General features: G+C 40.8%; 1 protein-coding gene and 1 long non-coding RNA gene across 2 annotated transcripts in view; one reads left to right on the top strand and one right to left on the bottom strand.

The window, feature by feature from the left end:
* LOC104910130 overlaps positions 1-20,928 on the top strand; it is a 41,253-nt gene that overhangs the window by 5,662 nt on the left and 14,663 nt on the right. The window lies entirely within an intron of this gene.
* BCL2 (BCL2 apoptosis regulator) overlaps positions 7,498-20,928 on the bottom strand; it is an 89,879-nt gene continuing 76,448 nt past the window's right edge. Inside the window, exon 3 of the mRNA XM_010708425.2 lies at positions 7,498-12,292. Coding sequence (XP_010706727.1) covers positions 12,158-12,292 — 135 coding nt within the window. The 3' untranslated portion in view covers positions 7,498-12,157. The remainder of the gene's footprint in view (positions 12,293-20,928) is intronic.

Below are 20,928 nucleotides of genomic sequence, written 5' to 3'. Positions count from 1 at the left end.
CTTCCAGCTGTGTAATATCCTTCCCCTACCACGTTCCATAAGAGAAAAGGAAAAGAAGCACAAGACATCAGGACTCCTGCTAAGCAAAATTCAACAGAGAGGGAAAATTCTGTCTGCTGGTGTCTCACCTCCCTGCATCTGTATTCCCTTCAGGTTGTAGTTCTCTCCCAGCTCAGAAGGCCAGCACAGGTTTGACCTGTATGAGTTTCACAACACCCTTAGCTCTTTCCATGATCTAAAATTGCAAACATCTTGCAAAATCAAAGCCCAGAAGGAGTAAGGAGGAAAAAGGAAGGAAGAAACCCCTCACCTGCATGATGAGTGCTGCCTGAACTCATGCTGTGCTGTAGTTGTCTCTTGGATCACGTAATCATCAGAAGATAGTGGAGCTAAACATTTTGTTTCTATTCCAACTATGAAAAATGAACAGTGTATTAACCAAGTCCATGGTCACTGCTGTCAATAGACCTTTAGAGCAAAGTGGATGTGTTCAGATTCATTATCATTCCTCTCACTGGTGACACCAATAGCTGGTTTAATTGATTGTTTTAATATAAAACTTTACCTCAGCATGAGTCACAAACAGTTTTGACTGGTAAATGTCTATATTAGAAAAATGAAACTTGCCAACATCTCTTTTTTTCATATAGTTGGTTTTGTCTATAGACTATTATGTGCTCAGACCATTTTTAGACAAATATAAGATACAAGCATCCTTATTTAGTGTTCTGCCCCTTTCATAGTTTTCATATGGGGCTGCTACCTCAAGCGTCAATAAGATAAGCTTCCCTCAGATTCATAAGCCGGGGCATTTAGGCCTCTTCTAACAAGTAGAGAACATTTTTATAATTGACCTCTAGCACCCTGTTGTCTTTGAAATATGCAGGCTTATTTTTCTAGGAAATACTTTATGCATTAAAGGCACTATTAAAACACCAGAACATTTGTTTTGCCAGATACAGTCATCATGGGCACATCATGAAAATGACAGCAGTAGCTGCCCTGTGCTGTCTAATTTTGCAATGTTTTGACAGAAATTAGGATGTGAATGTATGTTTGTGCTACCAGTCATTGGTGAATCATAGCACTTAATTGGAAGGGTCAACAAGATCAACAGATGTGGTCTTCGGGAAATGAAAATGTCTTCTTTCATTTGTGATTTTGAGCTTGTTTGTACACTGCTTTTGTTGGAAGTAGGCTCAGCTGACGGAGATTAAGGAAAAAGTAGTGAGTTATTTTTCCAGCACTTGAGTGAGTGGTGATGGTTGTTGGAGGATGTGATGACAGAAGAGAAGTGGGTTTTAATTTTGTTTTTGAAGTGGGTGGGGGTTGGCAAATGGATGCTTAAGACATATTAATGAAGTTATGTTGACAACTGTTAAGTGCGAAGTCTGTCATGTATCTCCTTGCAATGAATGTGTCTTTATGAGCAAGCTGCATTACAGACATCTGTGCAATTGTCAGCTGTAAGTAAAGGAAAGGATGATTCGGCAGTGGACACACAGTTGAAAATGAAGAACAGGTATTTATTTGCGTGGGTGTGTGTACTTCTGTTTGCCAAAAGTGACCTATTTTTCACTGTCTGTTCTTCCCAAGTAGTTAGTAAGTGGAAAAAAATGAGTTGAGCCAGGGATGTTATTAATTTTTTCTTCCAAATTTCTCCTGTAGCAGAGAATTTGAACATTTTAGGGCACATGGATCATGCCTTTCATAGTCACTTTCTGAAGATGCATGAAGATGTGAGAAAGAGTTGGGAAAGCTTCAGGTAAAATATCACTAGTCAAGCGTACAAAATAAGCGAAGAAACTGGTAATGCTTAGACCTGACCACATCTGTGTTTGCACGAGCTGTGCTCACTTGCAGTACATGTAGCAGCTCTGTGTTATGTTCCATTTTTCTAGTACCTTTGTGACTGGGTCTTGGTGTGGTTCTCAAAGGGGCTTACACATACTGTAAAGGGACAGCAGTGTTTTTGCCAGAGTAAGGGAGGAGCAGGACTTGGGATTGTTCCCTGACTCTTTCCAACTGACTTTTTCCAGTTACAGAGCTCTCCCCCATGGTCAACTTGAGCTTAAGAAAAGCAAAAATATTTGAAGAAAGACCTTTGTTTTTCTTAGGTAGCTGAATAACCTTGTGTAACAAACAGTTAAATCTGTTCTGCTGCTATCAGTGTTTCCATTTCAAGTGCATGCAGTAGGTCTTAACCCAGCTAATGCTGATGGGGGTTTTGCAGTAGATAACAGTGGGAATAGTTCTTGAGTTACATGCATGCTTTGAGAAGTGTGTGATGTGAAGAGGAGCCTGGATCTACCTGAACCCCTAAGACTGTCTCATCTCTTTCTGGAGGTAGTTGTATCTTTTTTTTTTCCCCCCCTATGTATGCTTCTTGAGCATCTTGAGCATCTCTGAGTTTGCCTTACTTTCCCCCTCCATCTTGGTGGAGAATAAAGACGCGGACATAAAGTAACAAGGCTGAAATCTAGTTCCACACCTGGAAGCTGTGCCTGGGATGTAACTGGAAGCAGTACTGCCTCAGTTAAAGATTGGTTTTTTTTTTTGTCCCTAATGCAAGTACTGGGAGGATGTAAAAGAGTGCTGATGTAGGTGGTCAGCAGCTGGCATGAAGGGTTTATTAGATACTTTGTCTGTGGGGAGAAGGAACCAAGGGAGCTAAAGTTCAGCCCCTTTGTTTAAAATACATCTGTTTCTTTCTTGCACTCACATTTTTTTACGTGTCAAATATACCAGCTTCTTGTAAAGCTGCGGGTTGGAGGAGTTCTGCATTCTGCTAGCACTAAATGAATTACCTAATGAGAAGAATGTTTGCAAAGCCTAGAGAGAAGTAACAGCTGCTTTTTCAAGTGCAAGAAATCCCTCTAACATTTCAAATCCATAGCAAGAACAGGGATTTTTTTAAAGCCCTGGATGAAAGGAAATCAGTAATGTGTAGGGGGTGCTGAGTGGACCAGACACCTCACCTGCTTTATTCCTAGGTGCAGAGGGAATTCAGAGTTAGACGCCAGATGGAAGGCAAGCTCAGAACCACATGAACTACAAGCCTGTTTCCTTCAGCAACATTAATTTACAGTCTCATGAGAGAGCACCTTGGTTTTCTGCCAGTTTTGGCTTCAAGCAGAGTTGTGAGAGGACAGAACAGAGCAGTCAGCAGTCCCTTTCAGGCCACACCGTCTGCGCACTGAAGCAGACGGCGCAGGCTGTTAACAGGGCTCTGCTGAAAGAATTACAGAAAGCGTCTGTGCCCCTAGTCCCTGGTGAAAAGCGTCCAAGTACATTAATTATGATGTGGTATCCTGGCTTCTCCTCTGCCTGCCGGGCATTTTACAGGGTGCTGGCATCTTTATGCTACAAAAGCTTGCTTGCCAAAACTATTGCTTTAGGTTATTTGATGTGTTTTGCATTGCTGGTTCCTGCTCTTGAGTTCTTTGTTGAGTGGATGTGGAGCAGATCGAGGGGAGACTTGAAATTCATTCTGATTTGCTTTTAACAGTGCTATGGGATCACATCACTTGGGATCACACTGTTGTGATGCAGCTTGGCCTTTGGGGGTGATGCTGTCTTGAGGGAATTGAGTGGAAATACACTGTAAAGTTTATTTTCAAAATGTCTTGTCATGTGTTAGGGCATCTCATGTGATCTTTTGGTTTACTTTCCATTTTCACACTGTTTCCTTTCCAACTTATCCAGGAGTCATCGTTATGATTATTATTATCTTTGTATTTCTTCTTCTTTTTATTTGTCAGTTCATATGCATAGGACATGCAGCTCTGTGCATGCAGATTTCTTATTGCATTTTGGTAGCACAGTAAATCTAAGTTGAGGGTACTTAACCAAAAAAAGCAGTTTTGAAGAAATATGAAGTATTTGCGTGGCGTGCATGAATATAAATGCACTGCACAACCTATTGCTTCTGTGTAACCCCTGCTGGCTCAAGTTGACCAAATTATTTTTTGAAGGAAAAGTTTATTTTCTGCTGTAGAGTTTTACGATAAATGGGAAACAGCCTGTTTATGTCATTCTAACTAGTTGTTGCTGGATCAAGTGGAATCCATCTGCCTCCAGCCAGGTTAAATACCTTAGTATGAACTGTGTGCTGCTTTGACAGAAACGAAATCACACATCTTTTCATAATCAGGGTGAACCTCGTACATATACAAACCAGTAAATAGATTGCCTGCCTTTCCTTTCTGTCACCTGTGGCTTTATAAGGCTTTGCACCAGTTCTGGGCTCCAGATGTACATTTTTATCTGTATGACCATGACTTGCTAGAGTTAGTGTTGATTTCAGAGTTTCTCACAATAATCAAGACATTGTGTTCCCACTGCTGTAGTCGTGTGTGCAGTGGGAGTTCTGGAGGGCACATGCAGAAGAGGGCACATCAATACATTTCTCTCGCATATCCAAGTGGCAGAGTGGCAACTCAATACATTTTTAATGAGTTGCATGGGTTGAATCCAGAGCAGGTTTCCCATTGGAGGGGAAGAGGCATCTTCTGGTTGGACTCAGCCAGGAACACTTCTCAGTATACAGAATCATAGAATACCCTGAGTTGGAAAGAACCCATAAGGATTATTGAGCCCAACTCCTGGCTCCACAGTATAAAAATGAGTGTATTAGTACCTTGAGGAGTCCTGAAAAAAAAAAAAAAAGATACTGATGATTTTACTGACTTGTGTTTTATCTCCTTAAGGTTTTTAGAGCCATTCTGAATGCTCACACTCAATTTTAGCAAGCTGCTGTAAACTAAGAACCACATGATCTCTTCTTGTCTGTGCAAGTCAGTCTGTTGCAGTGCACAGATCTTGACTACTAGATCTTTTGCCCTGAATAAGGCCTCCTCAGAAGGAGTTCTTGATACCAAAACGTTACTTATGAACAAAAGGCTAACTCCTGTTGGGGTCAGATGTAACACAAAATTTAAATGGGAAGCAGTTATCCAGCAGCCGTTCACACTGGAATAAATTTCATTCTCATTAAATATTGAATAAGCTCAAGAGACAACAGCAGGAACTACCGGTACTACCAGGCTGAGAGCCTGCTGTCTCAGAGGGACTGCAGCACATTGCCAGCAGTGGAACTTCTCTGAGGATTTATAGTTGCTTGAAACAATTGGTGTATATTTTGAAGAGGGAGGCCAGCGAAGCTTGCTTTAAAAGTGCTCCTACCAATGTGATTTTCAGATTGTCAAACCCCTCCTCCACTGGCGTTCATTTTATCTTTATTCTGACCTTTTCTGTTCTTCTCTGCACACTGTGCTTTGTCCCGGTAATGAGGTAGGCATTTAATCACAGGTGCTAGCCTTCCAGCTTTTTACAAAAACTGGAAACATCTAAACAGGCAGATAAAGGAGTCTCACTAAATTTACTTGGGCTTTCTAACTTAGTCTACCTCCATAAAGAGACTTCAGCACATCTTCCTTCCTTAGATTTTAGCTTGAAATAGGACAGTGCTGGGGATTCTTCCCTCCAAGTCCTTTCAGACTTCTTTCAGTCTCATAAAATAATCAGGCAAAAAATGGCAGTACATGCAGAACTGCAGATTTGCTTGCCTCCTGACTCGTAAAGGAATTTGCAACCTCGTTCTCTGCTCAGCAGTTCAGTCCTGGAACTAGGAGGACAGAATTTATTGCATTCTTCTGCTGTGGCTTCTTTCAGAAAGCTTCAGGCTGCCTTCTTCCACCTTCTCTGTCTTTGAGGATGCAGACTCATAGGGTAGATGTTTGTGCATGTGTGTCTAAATTCTCCTTGAAACGGATTAAACTACTAACTTGAGGCACTCACTAGCTGGGCATGCATGACAGCACACTGTGCACGCTAGGCTGCAAAACCCCCTCAAGTAGTTGGGTAAATTCCTAAATACTCATTAACAAATTCAGCTATTATTTTGTACATGAACTACAGCCACAGAATGTGTGTGACAACATCTGCAAATTAAGGGTCAGTTAAAATGAGCCTTTTAGAGGCAGATTAGCTAAACACCTACCCGTATATAAACAGGACTGTAAAAAACCTTAATCAGTACTGAAAATGCTTTACTTTTTTTTTCCTCATCCCTCTTGAGATTTGCTGATATGTTTTTACAGCTCCTTTCTACTAGGATGGAAAGTAGTTCTGGTAAAGAAATAGAAGAGTCTCATGGTACTTTTAACAAGACTTTGGAAACATGAGATAGAGCAGGTGGCAGCATCCTTGAGTCTTGAGATATATTATATACCTGTGTACTGCATTTCACACAGCAGCAGCTTAGCAAACGTGGGTTACTTTATCTTGAAGCACAGAGACCTTTGATGAATGCTTGCGAATACTGACTGATTGTAGCTTTTTCTGGAGTTTTTTTACTTTCTTGAATCAGTCTAGAATGCAGGTTCATGGGGCTGTGTCCATAGATGTGATATTGGATGCTCCTTTTTGGGATCAAGAGAAAGAAGAAAAGTAGTAACAGAACTTAACTGCCTGAACGAAAGCTAAACCCTGTCCTTGGTTGGCTGCTAACAGCACAGATACTTCCAAAGCATGCCTTTAGTGCATAATTCACATAGTATTCAAAGAAGCCCGCTGGTGCTCTTCCAAGTACTGCCCATAGTAAACCCCATTTAGAAGTGATTTTGTCCCAAAGTGTCATTTGGAACTCGCGGTCCTCAGTGAACCTGCCTGAAAGGAGTGACATGAGCTGACAGACTCACTGAATCTGTGGTTCCAGCCAGCGTGAACTACAGTGAAGGAAAAGACCATGTCAGAACTGCAGATAATCTCAGTTGAGGTGCTGACTTGCAGCCCTACAGGTCTGAGTGTTGTCGTCAGTGTGACGAGGTGCTGTGAGAGGGAGTTATAGCTACAAAACATGAAACACCTGATTAACCAGTCTGCTAATGGTCAAAGCAAGCAGAAAGTTCTTCCACCTTCTGTCGTGACAGTCCAGGCAGACCAAGGACCCACCTTAACTACTCTGAATATCAACTCTCCCCCAACCTTATGGGCAGCCCCTGGACAGAAGCACATTAGACCATCAAAAGTAAATGTTATAAATACATTCATGAATACATCCTTGCACATCTATTAAACATTTTGATATTAGCTTGAAAAATGCCACAGCATTAATAAAAATTTAAAATTTTGCTTATGTGCCTCTGTTGCATAAACCTCTAAGATGTACACTTTGTTTTTTGTTTCCTTTTTAAAGCATCTCTGCTGCTGTGAAGTTTAGCAAGGATCATGTCTGTTTTTAGGAAAGCTCGAACTCAGTTGCATTCCCAGTTCCAGGGGGGCTTTACAAAATCATCAGGTATCTTAGATTCAGAGAACACATGTGGGTAAGCTGTACTTCAACAATGTCACTGTAGCCTGAAGATGTTAACGTAGAGCAGAATGTCAACAGGACAAGCAGGAAGGAAACACTACATTTCATTGACAAGACTGCCCTCATAGCTATTGGAGCTGTGTTTTATCAACCAATCCTAAACAAGTCAAATGCAAAACAAGTCTTAACTCACAGTGTGCTTTATTATTTTTTCACAATATTAACTAGACAGACATGGAAAGTTTAATGGCAGCATGTTCTTATAACATTTTAAAGACAAAGAACGACATAATCATATTAAATGATGATAAACTGACAAACTACATTACCGTACATACATCATCCAAAGGTACTGGATAAACGATATCTGCTTATGTACATTTATGCTGGTGATAATTAAAATTCAAATATTCAGGAGAAAAAGAAAAAATATGCTAATTAAATTATAAAAATATACATTTTTTTTTCCTGTGGAATTCTTAATGCTGTATAACTTGCCAAGAAAGGTTTCATTGTGTGATGAAGCTGCATTAACTTAGCATAGGAGTGTGATTTAAAAGAAATACAGATTAAATTGGCTCCTTTGTCTTCCTTTTGTTTAGCCTTGATTGAAAGAGAGAGAAGAATGAAAAACAAAGCTGGGCTTTTGCAATGAGAAAGAATTTTTATACTCATAAATCAGAAGATGTTTAAATTTTCGTATACTACTGAGCCATTAACTTGTAATACAAATGAATCATTTTGCTAGCTTGTTTAAAGACAGAGAGAGGAAAAAAGACAGGCTTTAAACATGCTACTTCACTACACTTATAATCAATAGGAGTTCTAGGTTTGTGAAGTCAGATGCAGGTGCATGGCTAACCATAGTGTCATGCTTTAGGGTCAAAGCATGCAGTCCTTATGTGCATCTGACTCCCACTGACTCAGCTAGGGAGACTGTGTGCAAGCAAGGCTTGGGTGTCCTGAATCTGTATTCTTTGAACTGTACCACATCAACGTTTCCTCTGCACATCTGGTTTCAAAGAAACATTTTTCCATTATTGTTCTCAATTAGTGCAATCTTACTCAGGCTGTTTAATCTCAAATCACAGCAGCAAACAAATGAGCTCTTGTAATGAGTGGATACTTTTAGAATCATTTTAAAATAATTCTGCAGCTGAACATTCTTAGTAATTGTAGTCACATCATAGTGCATGGATTTGTAGCTGGTTTTAGTTAAAAGCAATTTTCAGACCATCATGGGTGGACTCCTGCATCATCTGAAACTTGAGATTTTCTTACACACCAGTGTCATTCTCCATATCTTCCAGCCCCCTTCCCTATCTGTATATTATTCTCCATTACCTCCAAAGCCCTGTTCCTCCTTTCTTAGATCCAGTGCTTATTCTATTAAGAAACGTCCTCTGTGTCAGCTCTGATTCCAGAACACTGAACTTGCAGATTATTTTCCTTGTTTTTCTCTTTATTCCCAAGATACTGACCTGTAACAGATCTTAAATGACTGTACAGAATTATTTTTTTTTCAGGAATAAAACATTTTCCTTCATTATTTTCTTAATAAATGAGGTGGAAAAGAATTAATGACAAATAAATTAAACACAGTCAAATAAAGTATTACTCTCAAATTCCTAAGGATTTTCTATTATGCAAAAGACTGCCTTCAGCATTAATAAAATTTTATACTGAAAAATAATTGCGATGAGTCAGTAATGGGTTACTCTGCCCTTGCATCACCCTTTTTCAAGGGAAAGAATGAAAGATGAACCAATTCCTCGTAACTGTCATCTTTAAGCAGGGAGATATTTCAGTGATCTCTTCGCTTCTCTACTTCTTCACCTCTTCCTTTGATGTCCTCTGGTCTTCGACATCTAACCATCTTCAGAAGTCTCCCTCTTTTCTTCACTTTTTGCTTTGATGACTTGGATACAGTGGGAACGTCCAAGTGCGTGTGTTCACATAGTGACAGAGGATGAATTGTCACTGAAGTGTAGTCTTAGAGCATGCAAGTCTATAAGGCAATTTGTGGGAAAAAAACTCTATGGGAAGATGTAATGAGGAACAGAAAAGACAGGAATTATTGAAAAAGAAATGCAAGAGTGAGAGGAGAGGATTTTATTAAAGAAGTTCAAGCTTTTATATACATTCAACGTTTCTACTATGTTTCTTAATAAATGTATTATCAACTACCATTATACCTAATGCAGCCACAACACTGTACTATTCTGCAGTCAGGATGGGAAAACTCCGTTAACTCTTTAATAAAATAAAATCATCAACAGTCATCGTGACTTCTTTTTGCCTGGTATTAACTAGTACACTGGGTAGTCCAGTGAGTAGACACAACAGAACACAAATCCTCAATATTCATTTAAATGTGTATCATGTGTCGTCTTCATATTATTTCTAAAGCAGCTTTAAAAGACTTTTGCCATTGGAAGGTATTAAAAATAAAACCCATTCAAATTATCCTGGTAGTATAGCAGCACTGGAATTGATAGTTACTCTTTTACTACTTTTGATAATGTAAACCTTTAATAAAATAAACAATTTTGAAACAATTTGAGGTCTAATAGTTCATGAACTTTAATGGGCGTATGGGCACAAATTGAAACGAAGACTAGATTGTGAAATGAAACATTAGCTTGATAGCAGCCAATTCCAGTTTTGAAATCAGCTTCAGACACGTTCAGCTTTGCAACTGAAAAAACAAAGCCCACACTCAATCTGCAATACTTGGTCGCTCCCATTTCAAATATTTCTCATATGAATCCTGCACACATATGCCCACTTCTGACAGAAGCTCTAAAAACACTGCAGGTGTTTCTGATTCTATGAATTTTTTTCTTTTCTCTTTTTTAAATCAATCCTAGTTTTAGTCACACTTTTGTGATCTTAGAAACACTTCCTTTGTATGTTTCTGTGAAATTGTAAGTAATTTCAAATTGGAAAGATAAGCTCGTTCCATCTTTGCTCATACAAAGTGTAGGTGCCATGACTAAATAGCAGTAAAAATGCTGAGATGTACAACTCTTAAAACAAACAAACAAACAAAAAAGCAGCTTTGAAGACACAACATCAACTACAGCCTTAACATTGAACACATTACATTCCCAAGTTAATGGAGATATTTTGCATATAATGCCACAAAGTTATCCATCTGAAATCTTGAGGTTGAATCTACAGTTTATTCACTGCATTTTTTTTTCACCCTTATAGCACTTCTTTATTGTACGGTATGTTTCATTCAGAGCTTTAAAACCTTTTCTTTCTATCTCTGAATGTCCATTTACCCACATACCCCAGGTTTCAAAAGTTTCGTAGAAAAAATAGGAGCGTTTGATTGAAGATGTTGATGTCCATTACACAGAGCAGTCCATGCAACACACTCGGATTCTCCTGCTTCGTCAGCAATTCCGGCCCCCTCCGAGCACATGGAAAGCCCTGCTTTGACATACATCAACACACCTGGTCTTAGAACACAGGTCTGCTTATAAAACTGTATACCAAGGTATTCTGCACTAACTGTACTTGAGTTGCATTTCTAATAGGGGCAGATGGCTTCACCCTCCCCTTTTTCCTCCACCCTGTTTTTGCTTGAAATGACAGTAGGCACCTGTGCGATCGAGGTGTCAGAGAGTCTCTGTCCAGATAGAGGAGTTGGAGTTTCTTCTTCATCTTTTCTTCAGTAGACAGTCCTAGGAAATTATTAGCATGAAATAATTTTGAGGGCGAGGGGCAGAAGGATAAAGCTCACTTTCTTTTTGTTATGAAAATGAACTTGATTTTGGTGTCTGGTTTGAGAAACAAGGATAGTCAGAGCTAATTTGTAACTCAGCTGAGGTCTGTTTCTTGCCAAATAAAATTAAAATCTTTTTCAACTTTCAGGGATTTGGAGACCACATTTAATTGATTTCAAACCCCTGGAGGAACTCCGTAAGTAAACAGGATTAGTTGCAGATATGAGCCCTAAAGTGGGACGCAGGTCAGGTCTTCAGACTCCAGCTCTGCTCTGTAGAAGCAGGCACTTAAGGTCTCCTGATGTTTCTGTGTCAGTAGCCGTGAAAACTTTTTACTGCTAAGAAAATCATTGGAACAGTAACTTCCTGCAAGCTCCAAAGATTTAACTTCACACATCTATAAAGAAAAGTATTTGAGTTGACATATAGTAGGGTATAGGATGATACTATCATGACTATGATGCGATGGCACGACTGGTAACTTGAAAATGCATGTCTACAAGGCAGAGGCAATTGTATTTCAAGCTGTAGGGATAGCCAAGTCTCCTTCAAGAAGTTGCCATTTTGACTGCACGCACGTACCATGTTGAGCCTCTTACTCTGACTGCTCTCGCTGGCAGGACAGGATTAGAACTTTGTTCACGTTGACCTTTTCTGTCAGAGCACTCCTGGCCATCCAAAAATTGCAAGGAAATCTACACAATTACACAGCCTTTAGCAGCTCAAGTAACTGCCTTCCTAAGTGTAAGCAGGTAGGTCTTTGTCAGTATACTTGCTCTTCGCAGATAAAATAATCCAGACAACCGCATTAATTAAAAAAAGAATCTAAAATATTTTGGGGCTCATTAAAGTTAAGAATAACAACATGATGTGATGACAGATACAACTTGCAGAGTTTCTGAAAATAGCAGGTTAAAATGTAAATATATTTTAATAAATAATTTTCCTGCAATGTAAAAATAAATGATATTTCCTTTGGCAGTAATAGCTGATTTAATCTTTAGCCAGGAAGTTGTTTTGCTCATAAAATACCATTGTGCTACAGAAAAAAATATTATTTTGCTGTTTTGAAAGACTTTTGTAATCCACGATAAACTGGGTGACTCTACTTATGTCCAAGATAAGCGCCAAGAGTGATGCAAGCTCCCACCAGAACCAGGCTCAGGATGGTCTTCAGAGAGATCCAGGAGAAATCAAACAAAGGCCTCATACTGGTGCCGTACAATTCCACGAAGGCATCCTAGAAAGGGAAATAAAGGAACATCAGAATCACAGTAACTCTTGAAGAGAGGAAGGAGAGCTTCCACATGCAGCAGTCCTCCAGCAATCACTCCAATAGAAAAAAACTCACAACACATCAACGTATGAAAATAGTGATTTGGGAGCAATGTTTTTATGTGCTGCTCAGCACAAAGTTCTCCTGCCTATTTCTTAACAAATATTGCTGTAATTACTTACAGTCTTACGTCTGCTTTAGGCATGCCCTGTCCAATAGCAAATATAGTAAAAGCATTTTTAAACATGAGTAACTCCCTTTTGGCTTCTAAATATGTATTACAAAAACACACAAAGGAAGGAACGGAAGAGACTGAAACTTCATTCTCCAAACCTTTTGCTTCCACTGGAAACTGGGCATCTACTTTGCTATTCAATATTTATTAAGTTCCTTAGGAATGGGTTCAGAAGATTCCATGTAGTAGTCACTGAGATGTTTCTTCTGTGTGAGTTGAAGCTGTTAGGGTGCAGTTCTGTGTTACGTTACTGCTGGCCTTTCATGACTCTCACCGAAAGGGGTGACACCTCACTCCTGTGTTCCTGATACTCATTCCTTTGGTGTAACAGTGATCTGTTTTTGTGCTCCATAAATACAATGGGATTTTGACTGGGTTAGTGATCAGATCGCTAACACTCTGTGCTTAATGTCTTTCTTTCAAACATGAAACCTGAGAACACTCAGAGAGGTAAACCACACTGCATTGCATGAAAGCAATGAATAATGAAGCTGAATGACTTAAAAAAAAAAAAAGAGGGGGGGAAATAGCAGAGTTTAGGACAACTCTTTCCTTGTGCAACCAATTAAGATCTGCACCCAAACCACAGAGATAAACCCATCAGACAGCTATCCATTGTAAGGTTTACATCATTCTCTATTATCCTAGGCTTCCAAATTTTTGTAAAAGCAAACATCCTCTATTTATGTTATGTTGCCTTTAGACATTTTGTGATGTTACTATGCTAGGCAGCAACCTGCCTTCTGCAAATGCATACACATGTCATGGATTACAGCAAGAATGAAGAGTAACAGGTCTCTGCCATTCACAGAAACCTTTCAGCCAGGTGCATTTCCCATACATTACATACATCGAATAGCCTTCATCATTAGCCTTTTCTAGATATTGTTAAAATAAGTGCATTTATGGTTATACCACGAGAGGGCGTGTAAGGGTTTTTTATATCGTGCCATTTTGACTCCTGTCCACTAGACAGAGCGAGATGCAAATAAATAAAATGTTTGTAATCTCAAAATGTGCTTTTATATTAAGTTATATTGGTACATGGTGTAGGTAAGAGTGAATGTGTCAGTAACAGAATAGCTAAGGGGTTTGCCCAACAGTTTGACCCAAATCGTCTTCCTCCTGATATTTCTCAATGCTTCTTCCTCCAGGCAATCATTTTCAAACCTGAGTATCCAAGACAATATTGTTAAGTGAAGGCAGTTTAACCTTTGGGGCCAATGTCTTAATGCAAACTGTTCTTCCCTGAGAAAATTCAGCAATTTTGCATAGCTGTGTTGTGTTTGAAATAGACATTGCCAAACCTTGGCCTCAATATTCTGCTGTGCTGATGAAGAGCCGAGAAGTACAGAGTTTGCTGTGCAGTTCTTTGGACAGCTTCCTTTATTTCTCCTTAAGGCTATGAAGTAACACAATATCCTAAAATGTTACAGACTGGGCTAAATCCTGTTGCCGCCAGTGCAGACTCACTGACTTCCATGGGAGCTTTGTCTGGATAGAGAGTTCAAGATCATGCCTTATAAAAATACAAGAAGGGTAAAGTTCAAAACTTGGTGATATTATAATGGGTGGAAAACAGAGGAAATGAAAAAAAAATACCATGGAAATGCAAGTCATGTGAAAATATTTTAATGTTACATTTCCATGGTTTCTTTCTGTGGGCTGAGTCTCACTTCTGTATAGTTATGACAGCCGACGCACACCCAGTACCAACTGCAAAATGAGCACATTTTGTGCCTTCTTTCTACCCATATTTAGCAACGTTCAGCCCAGTTTCCCTGAGAGGCCATTTCTAACAGTTCAGTAGAAGTCCTGGAATTTGCTATGAGGATGGATAGAGGGTTACAGTGGAACTTGAAGACAAGGCAAACGTATGGTATAGCGTATGGTTCAAAAGAGGAATGCTAACAAAAAATGTGCAGCATGCAGTACTTTTTTTTCTGAGATTATACAACAATAACATGAACCCAGCTTAATGGTGTCTGCACTATATATTACAAGTAGCTCTTTATGATCATTCTCCCTCCCCTTCTCAAACATCCTGATTAGGCCTATTTCCGAAGCTTGTTTGAACAGCCTGTCACTATTTGTTTAAGTTTCAAACCTGTTTTAAATAAACACATGTCCATTTTATGTACTAAAACAAGGAGAGGGGGAGGGACCCATTACTGAAAACTTTTAGCACAAGGAGAACCCTAAACAGAATCCTGACTGTTTCATAAAGTTTGTCTTCTATAAACCCATGTATTTGTCACTGGATTTTTGTCACCTAAACTAGTCTGTTTAAAATAAGAGAATCTGCACTAAAACAAATAAGCTTAGCAAAATTGCTTGAAACACTTGATGTCGTCTGAAAAGCACTCTTTATAATGAAAGCAAGCGTCCCCTTGGCAAATGGACCGAGGCAAGTTTTGGCTTGGTCAGGCCTTCTGGAAATCTCACACGGTTGGAAACAAAAGGGTTGTAGGCCTTTATTTTAAGACCTGACTATTTAAAATTTAATGGAATGTTATATCCTGGATGTAAAATTATATCAGGGCAGTTAAAAATTATATGGAAAAGAGCTCTTCATTCAGACCTGTAAGTTGCTTGAAAGTAATTTCTTCAGAAGCTTTTATGAAGTCAAATCAGCCTGTCATTCGTTTATGGCCTACATTCATGCTGACCGTTTCAACGCAGCAAGAAGGATGGAATGGTAAAGGGAAGAACGCTCTGCTTAAGCTCCTCATGCTCCCTGTGCAGCGAGGTGCACGCCTCACCCGTCTGGGCTTATATGGCGGGCCGGGGGTAGTCCAAGAGCCCCACTGCCCACCGAGCTGCCCATCGGGAGAGCAGGTCCCGATCAGGCCCCGGTGGGGTTTGTCACCCACGGAGGATAAGGAGGCGTGATGGTGATGATGGTGTCCTGAGTGGTGTCCTGGTTCAAACCAGAGGCTCTCGAATGCACTACCCCTCTCGTCTGCTGGCCTAAATTTGGCAGCGCTGATCCAAGAAACAAATATCGTGTGTAACTACACAAACATTTGTTACTTGCATTTGGGTTTTATTTAGTCTAAGTCCTTTTGCAGCTCAGCCTCCATCCCTGCCTGAGAGGTAAGGCCTAGCCTTGAGGCTGCAGAGGAGTCAATATTTCCCATATGCTGAGCCCAGCACTGCCAGCACTGCATTACTGGCAGAGTGCTCTCCCCGTCAAGGCCAAGGGAAAAGCCAACCTCAGCGTGGCATTATGCATTTATGGCTGAGGGGGTGGTAGGGAGAGCGAACATGAGGAAGTAAAGACTTCCTTTTTCTACCTGAATCAAACAGCTGTTGAGGAAGTGACTTTATTTCCCTCGTTATCATTGGTTTGACAGGATATCCTCTTGAGCCACATTGTACTGAATGAAGAGCTGGGGAGCCTTCCATTTTACTGAGCGGGAATTGGCTCGCAGCTATTCTCTGCTGCCCTCTCTTTGACTCCAAAACAAACAAACAAATACCAGCTCCAGACTTTTGAAGAAACCTGCCCAGGTCTGAATGACACCGTGCTGCCATCTGTCACGGTGGGAGAGGGAATGACATCCACTCCAGTGCCAAGATTTAGCGGCTGAACGACTTTTCACTCACCCCTGCCTCAATATGAGTGACAAAAATTCTCATTAAAGCCTTCATTCCTGCATGGTAACTCATTTCAGAGGTGATTTGAGGAGGGAGGGAGCGAACAGAGGTGCTTAAATCGTCTTGTGTTTTTTATGCAGTGAAGCCTCATTAAAATGTCATCTTGAAGCTAATGAGAAAAGTTCTTGGAACATAAAAAAAAGCAGACAAATCTATAGCTGTTCTTCTCTTGAAGAGCTCACGAGTCCTCTATGGAAACCCAAGTACTGAGGAGATGCAAATCAGGGTAGCTGAGCCCCTGACGGTGTTGTGCCAAGGTGCGGAGTTTCATAAGGCTGCTGTCTTTAGAAGGGCTGGTGTCATTGTACGCCCGGAAGTGCTGACATGCTGGCACTCCAACCAGGTCTACTTTATCAAATCATAATGTGCAGGAAAGAAAGGTGTCACCATACCACCCTACTGACCACAGGCAGAGATCCCACCTGGGGACTGGCTTCGGAACAGCTACACCTGATCAAATCCCATCCAGGTGGGGTTTTTTTTAACCCCCTCATGTTTTCCTGTGGTGGAAATGGATCTGTTCTGGATTCTCTGTTTTCACAATACCCTACATAGTCCTACAGCTGCAGCTTCAATTAGTTTGTGTCTGCATATCCTTTTTTCTATCCAGTGATATCTGAAGTTTGTGACTGGACAAAACTGGTTCTCATCATAGCAGTCTCACGTATCTTCTTCGTTCCATGTTCTTGTCTTTTGTTTAAATACTTACACTGGTGACCCTATGTTCTGGGGCATGTCTTGCAGCTCTTATTGATGCCAGGCTCTCACTGAAATATATGTAAATTCAAATCAATGGAAATACTATTTGCATAGGTCTGACTAAACACAGCACTCAGATGGAGACGTTTATGGGGTAAGGAACAATCGCGGTTAGATTTCTTCATAGGAACTGATGCATGTGCTTAGAAATGCATAAATAAATCTGACTGGGTATAGCAATGGGGGTGACTGTTCCAGTTCATGCTGCTGGAAAGTGAACCTGTTGGCAGATAGATTTCCTCCAGAGCTGACAGAGATGAAGGATAAACCTACGCTATGGGGAATGGTCAAGCTATTTCTCTTTAAATATGGGTTTAGTAAGGTGCGGATCATTCAGCTTGCATGGAAAGCCATGCAGTGTTCAGACAAGGCTACATTCTTGTTAAACCAAGTCAGCATGAGAAATGTTTCAGCAATTTTGTCTTGGCGTCTCTGCTTAATTCAGTTAGACGTGGCCCTGCAATATGCAAAAGCCCAGACCTAGGGGAGGTTGCCTGGTTTTCTTATTCCTGGAAAGGCCCACACTAAAGTGAAGTATTTCTGGCATCAGCTGTGCAACATCACTGCAGCAGTTCATTGGTGGTATTTAATGGGTGCAACTTACGGGGGAGCAATATTAGCATTAAGGAAAGAAAGAAGGTGAGGAGGCAGTCTGGAGAAAATCCTCCATGTTCAAACTGCTCTGCCCAGTCCTTGACAAGTTCTTCTTTTCTGCAGGTTGGTAAGCCCATTCAACCAATTTTCTATTTTTTTACATTGATATATAGCAGCCTTAGTTTTAACTTCCGAAGTTACACTACTTGGGCTGAATGGTAGAAGCTGTATATAATTCATACATAGAAAGAAATTGCATGTATTTTCACCCATCTCAGTTGCACCGAGAACCATTCAATTTTAGGCCACCTTCTTCTTCTTCCAGTCAAATTTATCAAACCATTTTTAAGAAGTTTACATTCACATACAGAGGTAAACTTAGTAAACGCCACAGAGATTTGTGGATCACTTTGGAGAACAGAACAAGCATCACAGAGTTGGTAAGGGCACTCATGCTCTAACATCACAATCTTGATGATCCATGGAGTTCCTTCCAACCCAAACCATTCTGTGATTCCGTGTACACTTTGCAAAGAAACACAGTGTACTGGGCCCACTGACACAGCTTTAGAATGATTCTAAAGTAAAAATAATGACAAAATGGGTCTGAAAGATGACAGGCCTGATTCTCTCAAATTCTTGTTTAAACTCTGAATAATTTACTTTTAATGTGAGTGACCTTACACTGGAAATAGTCTACCTAATTTAAAACCCCAAGTTTGAAAATTTGGCTCTGGCAGGTATTTTGCTAATAATAAAGGGAAATATGTATATGTGCACACCATTATGTTCCCCACATGCTCCAGCTGCCAGCATCTGTCACTCTCAGGATGCAGCATAAGAGTTAAATCATGTAACAATCTGAGAAATGGGAACTGAAAGTAGCTGCTTGTAGAAATGCTCAAAGTGTTCGGCACAGCTTTTGTCATCAGCCCACCACTTGGGCAATGGAGGGCTTTGTTTAATAAATTTATCCTGCTGTACCTTGAAAGGGCTCAAAGCACAGGTATTAGCTGAGGTAAACAGGGAAAAGAAAGACAGAAGGAGCAAGGGTTTGCCAAGGCAGGGCTCACTCAGAGTGGTCTCTGCCAGGAGAGGCAGCGCATGTGAATGTGGAGGGTGGAATCGAACTAGTCTGAGCAGGTTGTGCCATCAGCTGAGCCACGAGAGACCAGACACGCTTTTTCCCTGCTGCTTGTTTTAACATCTCTTAGGGAAATACTCGATCCCTTGTTTGCTGTCTAAACACAGAGTTCTGATCCCCAGACCCCTTGGCTTGCCTGCCTTGCGCTCTGCCTTGAGTGCAGCGCACAGAAGCGTTGCTGTGGCTGTAGCACTCCGGCCCCACACTGACCAACACTGCACTGCTGCAGAACCTCTGGTAAAAGTTCAGGCAAAGCCACTGGCACTGTCTTCAGAAATGCCACGCATTCCTCACGAGGCTCAAAGTAGGCTTCTGCTGTTTTTTTTTTTTAAGATCTTGTGACAATCAGTTGATTTACGAAGGGAAAGAAACAGCGAAGGTTATCTTATGATAAAGTAATCTTATGATATATCTGCAATTTAGCAAGTAAGTACAAAAAAAAAAAAGAAAGAAAGAAAAAAAGCTTGAGCAATATACAAAATGCTGTAGGCTTAAATGGGCAGGTAGCTTCTACCAGGGACCTTGTGGAAAATATGAAGTTGTGCACGTGTTTTCTTTGGCGAGCAGCACTTTATTAGCAGCCCAGACTATTTTTGCTCACCTGTGAAAGCCTTATTTGAGGAAGGGACAAGCAGAGATTTTTGGTAATGGATTTCTCATGCTATTTCCTACACCTACCCTTGTGTGCTGTGCCCCAGCTGGTGCTGAAGGAGCAAGCTGTAAGCCTCCTGCCATCTCCCAGCACAAAGGGGCAAAGACCTCTGGCATCAGCACATGATGCATTGCCTGATCACTTGTGGGGCTGCTCTACTTCGTGCTGTTCCTGAAGGCCTCTCAGTGGTTTGTTCTATGTTTTCATCATGTCACAGCCAAGTGGTAATGGGGAATTAACACAATGGGAAGTTCCTGGCCTGCATTGGCTCAGAAGAGATTTTTTTTGGTCCGAGTGCCTCCATTCCACTCCTCCTGTCTGTTCTGTTCACCACGAGACTTGGGAGACCAGTGACGGGTGACCAAGCAGAGAAAGGAGCTAAAGGCTGTGCAGACTGAGGAAAGTGGGAATTTAGACAAAGTCAACTGCCTGTCAGCTGTTGTCAAGACAGCTTTGAGTTGCCTTACCTGACAGGCACTCATAGGATGGGCTGGGAAAACCTCAAGTTTTCTGTTCATCCAGAAAGCCCTTTGGCAAGTACTATCAGGTAAGAGCTAATAGGGACCATATGAAATAACAAGGAAAATCAGGGTGTGAGGATATGGTTCACAAACAGATTGAAGGGCTTTGTTTTGCTATTCAAAACAGCTGTTAAATTAATTTGCATACACAGTTGTAACACATTATCTACAACCATCAGGTTTATTCAAATGCCACCACGCAAAAACAAAGTCAGAAGGCTTAATGAAATGCAAATAATCTCCGTCCCTCCACCTCCAAAACCATCAGCAAGCATCCCATAGGAGAAATGCTAATAATTCCCTTTCCCAGGGCCCACCTGCTCTTTTCTCCTTTCTAGTCCTTCCTCCCACCCAGAAGCAAGTACCATAGGGATGTCTGACAGAGGCACACCTCTGACCCTTACGCATGCTTTAATTCCTCTGTAAAAGGTAATGATGTATAGCTGATACATGAAAGGGCGCAAAGTCTGTGTGTTTCCTCTCAGTGGAAAGCTCTGAAAAATGTCAGAGACTGGTAGCAGGAGAAGAAGGGTCATTTTCTACAACAGAAGCTGTGCCAGTGTCACTGCTCTGGCCAAATCCCTTGATGGAGACAAGGCTTATACCATCAAAGGAAGCTCCAGCATGGTTGAAATACCTCCCAGACAACATGAGCTGCACTGACAGAAAGACTCTGCTACCCTGTGTTAAGTCTACATAAGTCTACCTAGTGGGAAGGGGAACCGTGCCAAAAAGTTATCTCTGCAGACTACCAATGTGATTTTTTCCCTGTGAGATAGTTATGCTGGCCAGACTTCATCAGGTAGACCTAAGGAACCATTATTTGCAAAATAAGATTGTAATTTATTTTAACCAGATGTTCAGTACTGATCTGTGTCTGTGCACTTGCTGTGCACTCAAAGTCATTTTTACTGTGAAAGAGATATACCTTGGGCACCAGTGAGATTTTAAAAACTTAATGCTGAAATCTAAGGCTGTAATGGGTTCTTCTTTTCTTTTAGTGGTTATGCGTAGTTCCCAATGAAGTAAGCAGGT

The sequence above is a fragment of the Meleagris gallopavo genome, chromosome 3, assembly GCF_000146605.3.
Source record: "Meleagris gallopavo isolate NT-WF06-2002-E0010 breed Aviagen turkey brand Nicholas breeding stock chromosome 3, Turkey_5.1, whole genome shotgun sequence".
NCBI classification, from domain to species: Eukaryota; Metazoa; Chordata; class Aves; order Galliformes; family Phasianidae; genus Meleagris; species Meleagris gallopavo.
The sequence above is the reverse complement of the archived record's forward strand: the minus strand, read 5'-3'. Positions and strand labels throughout refer to the sequence as shown.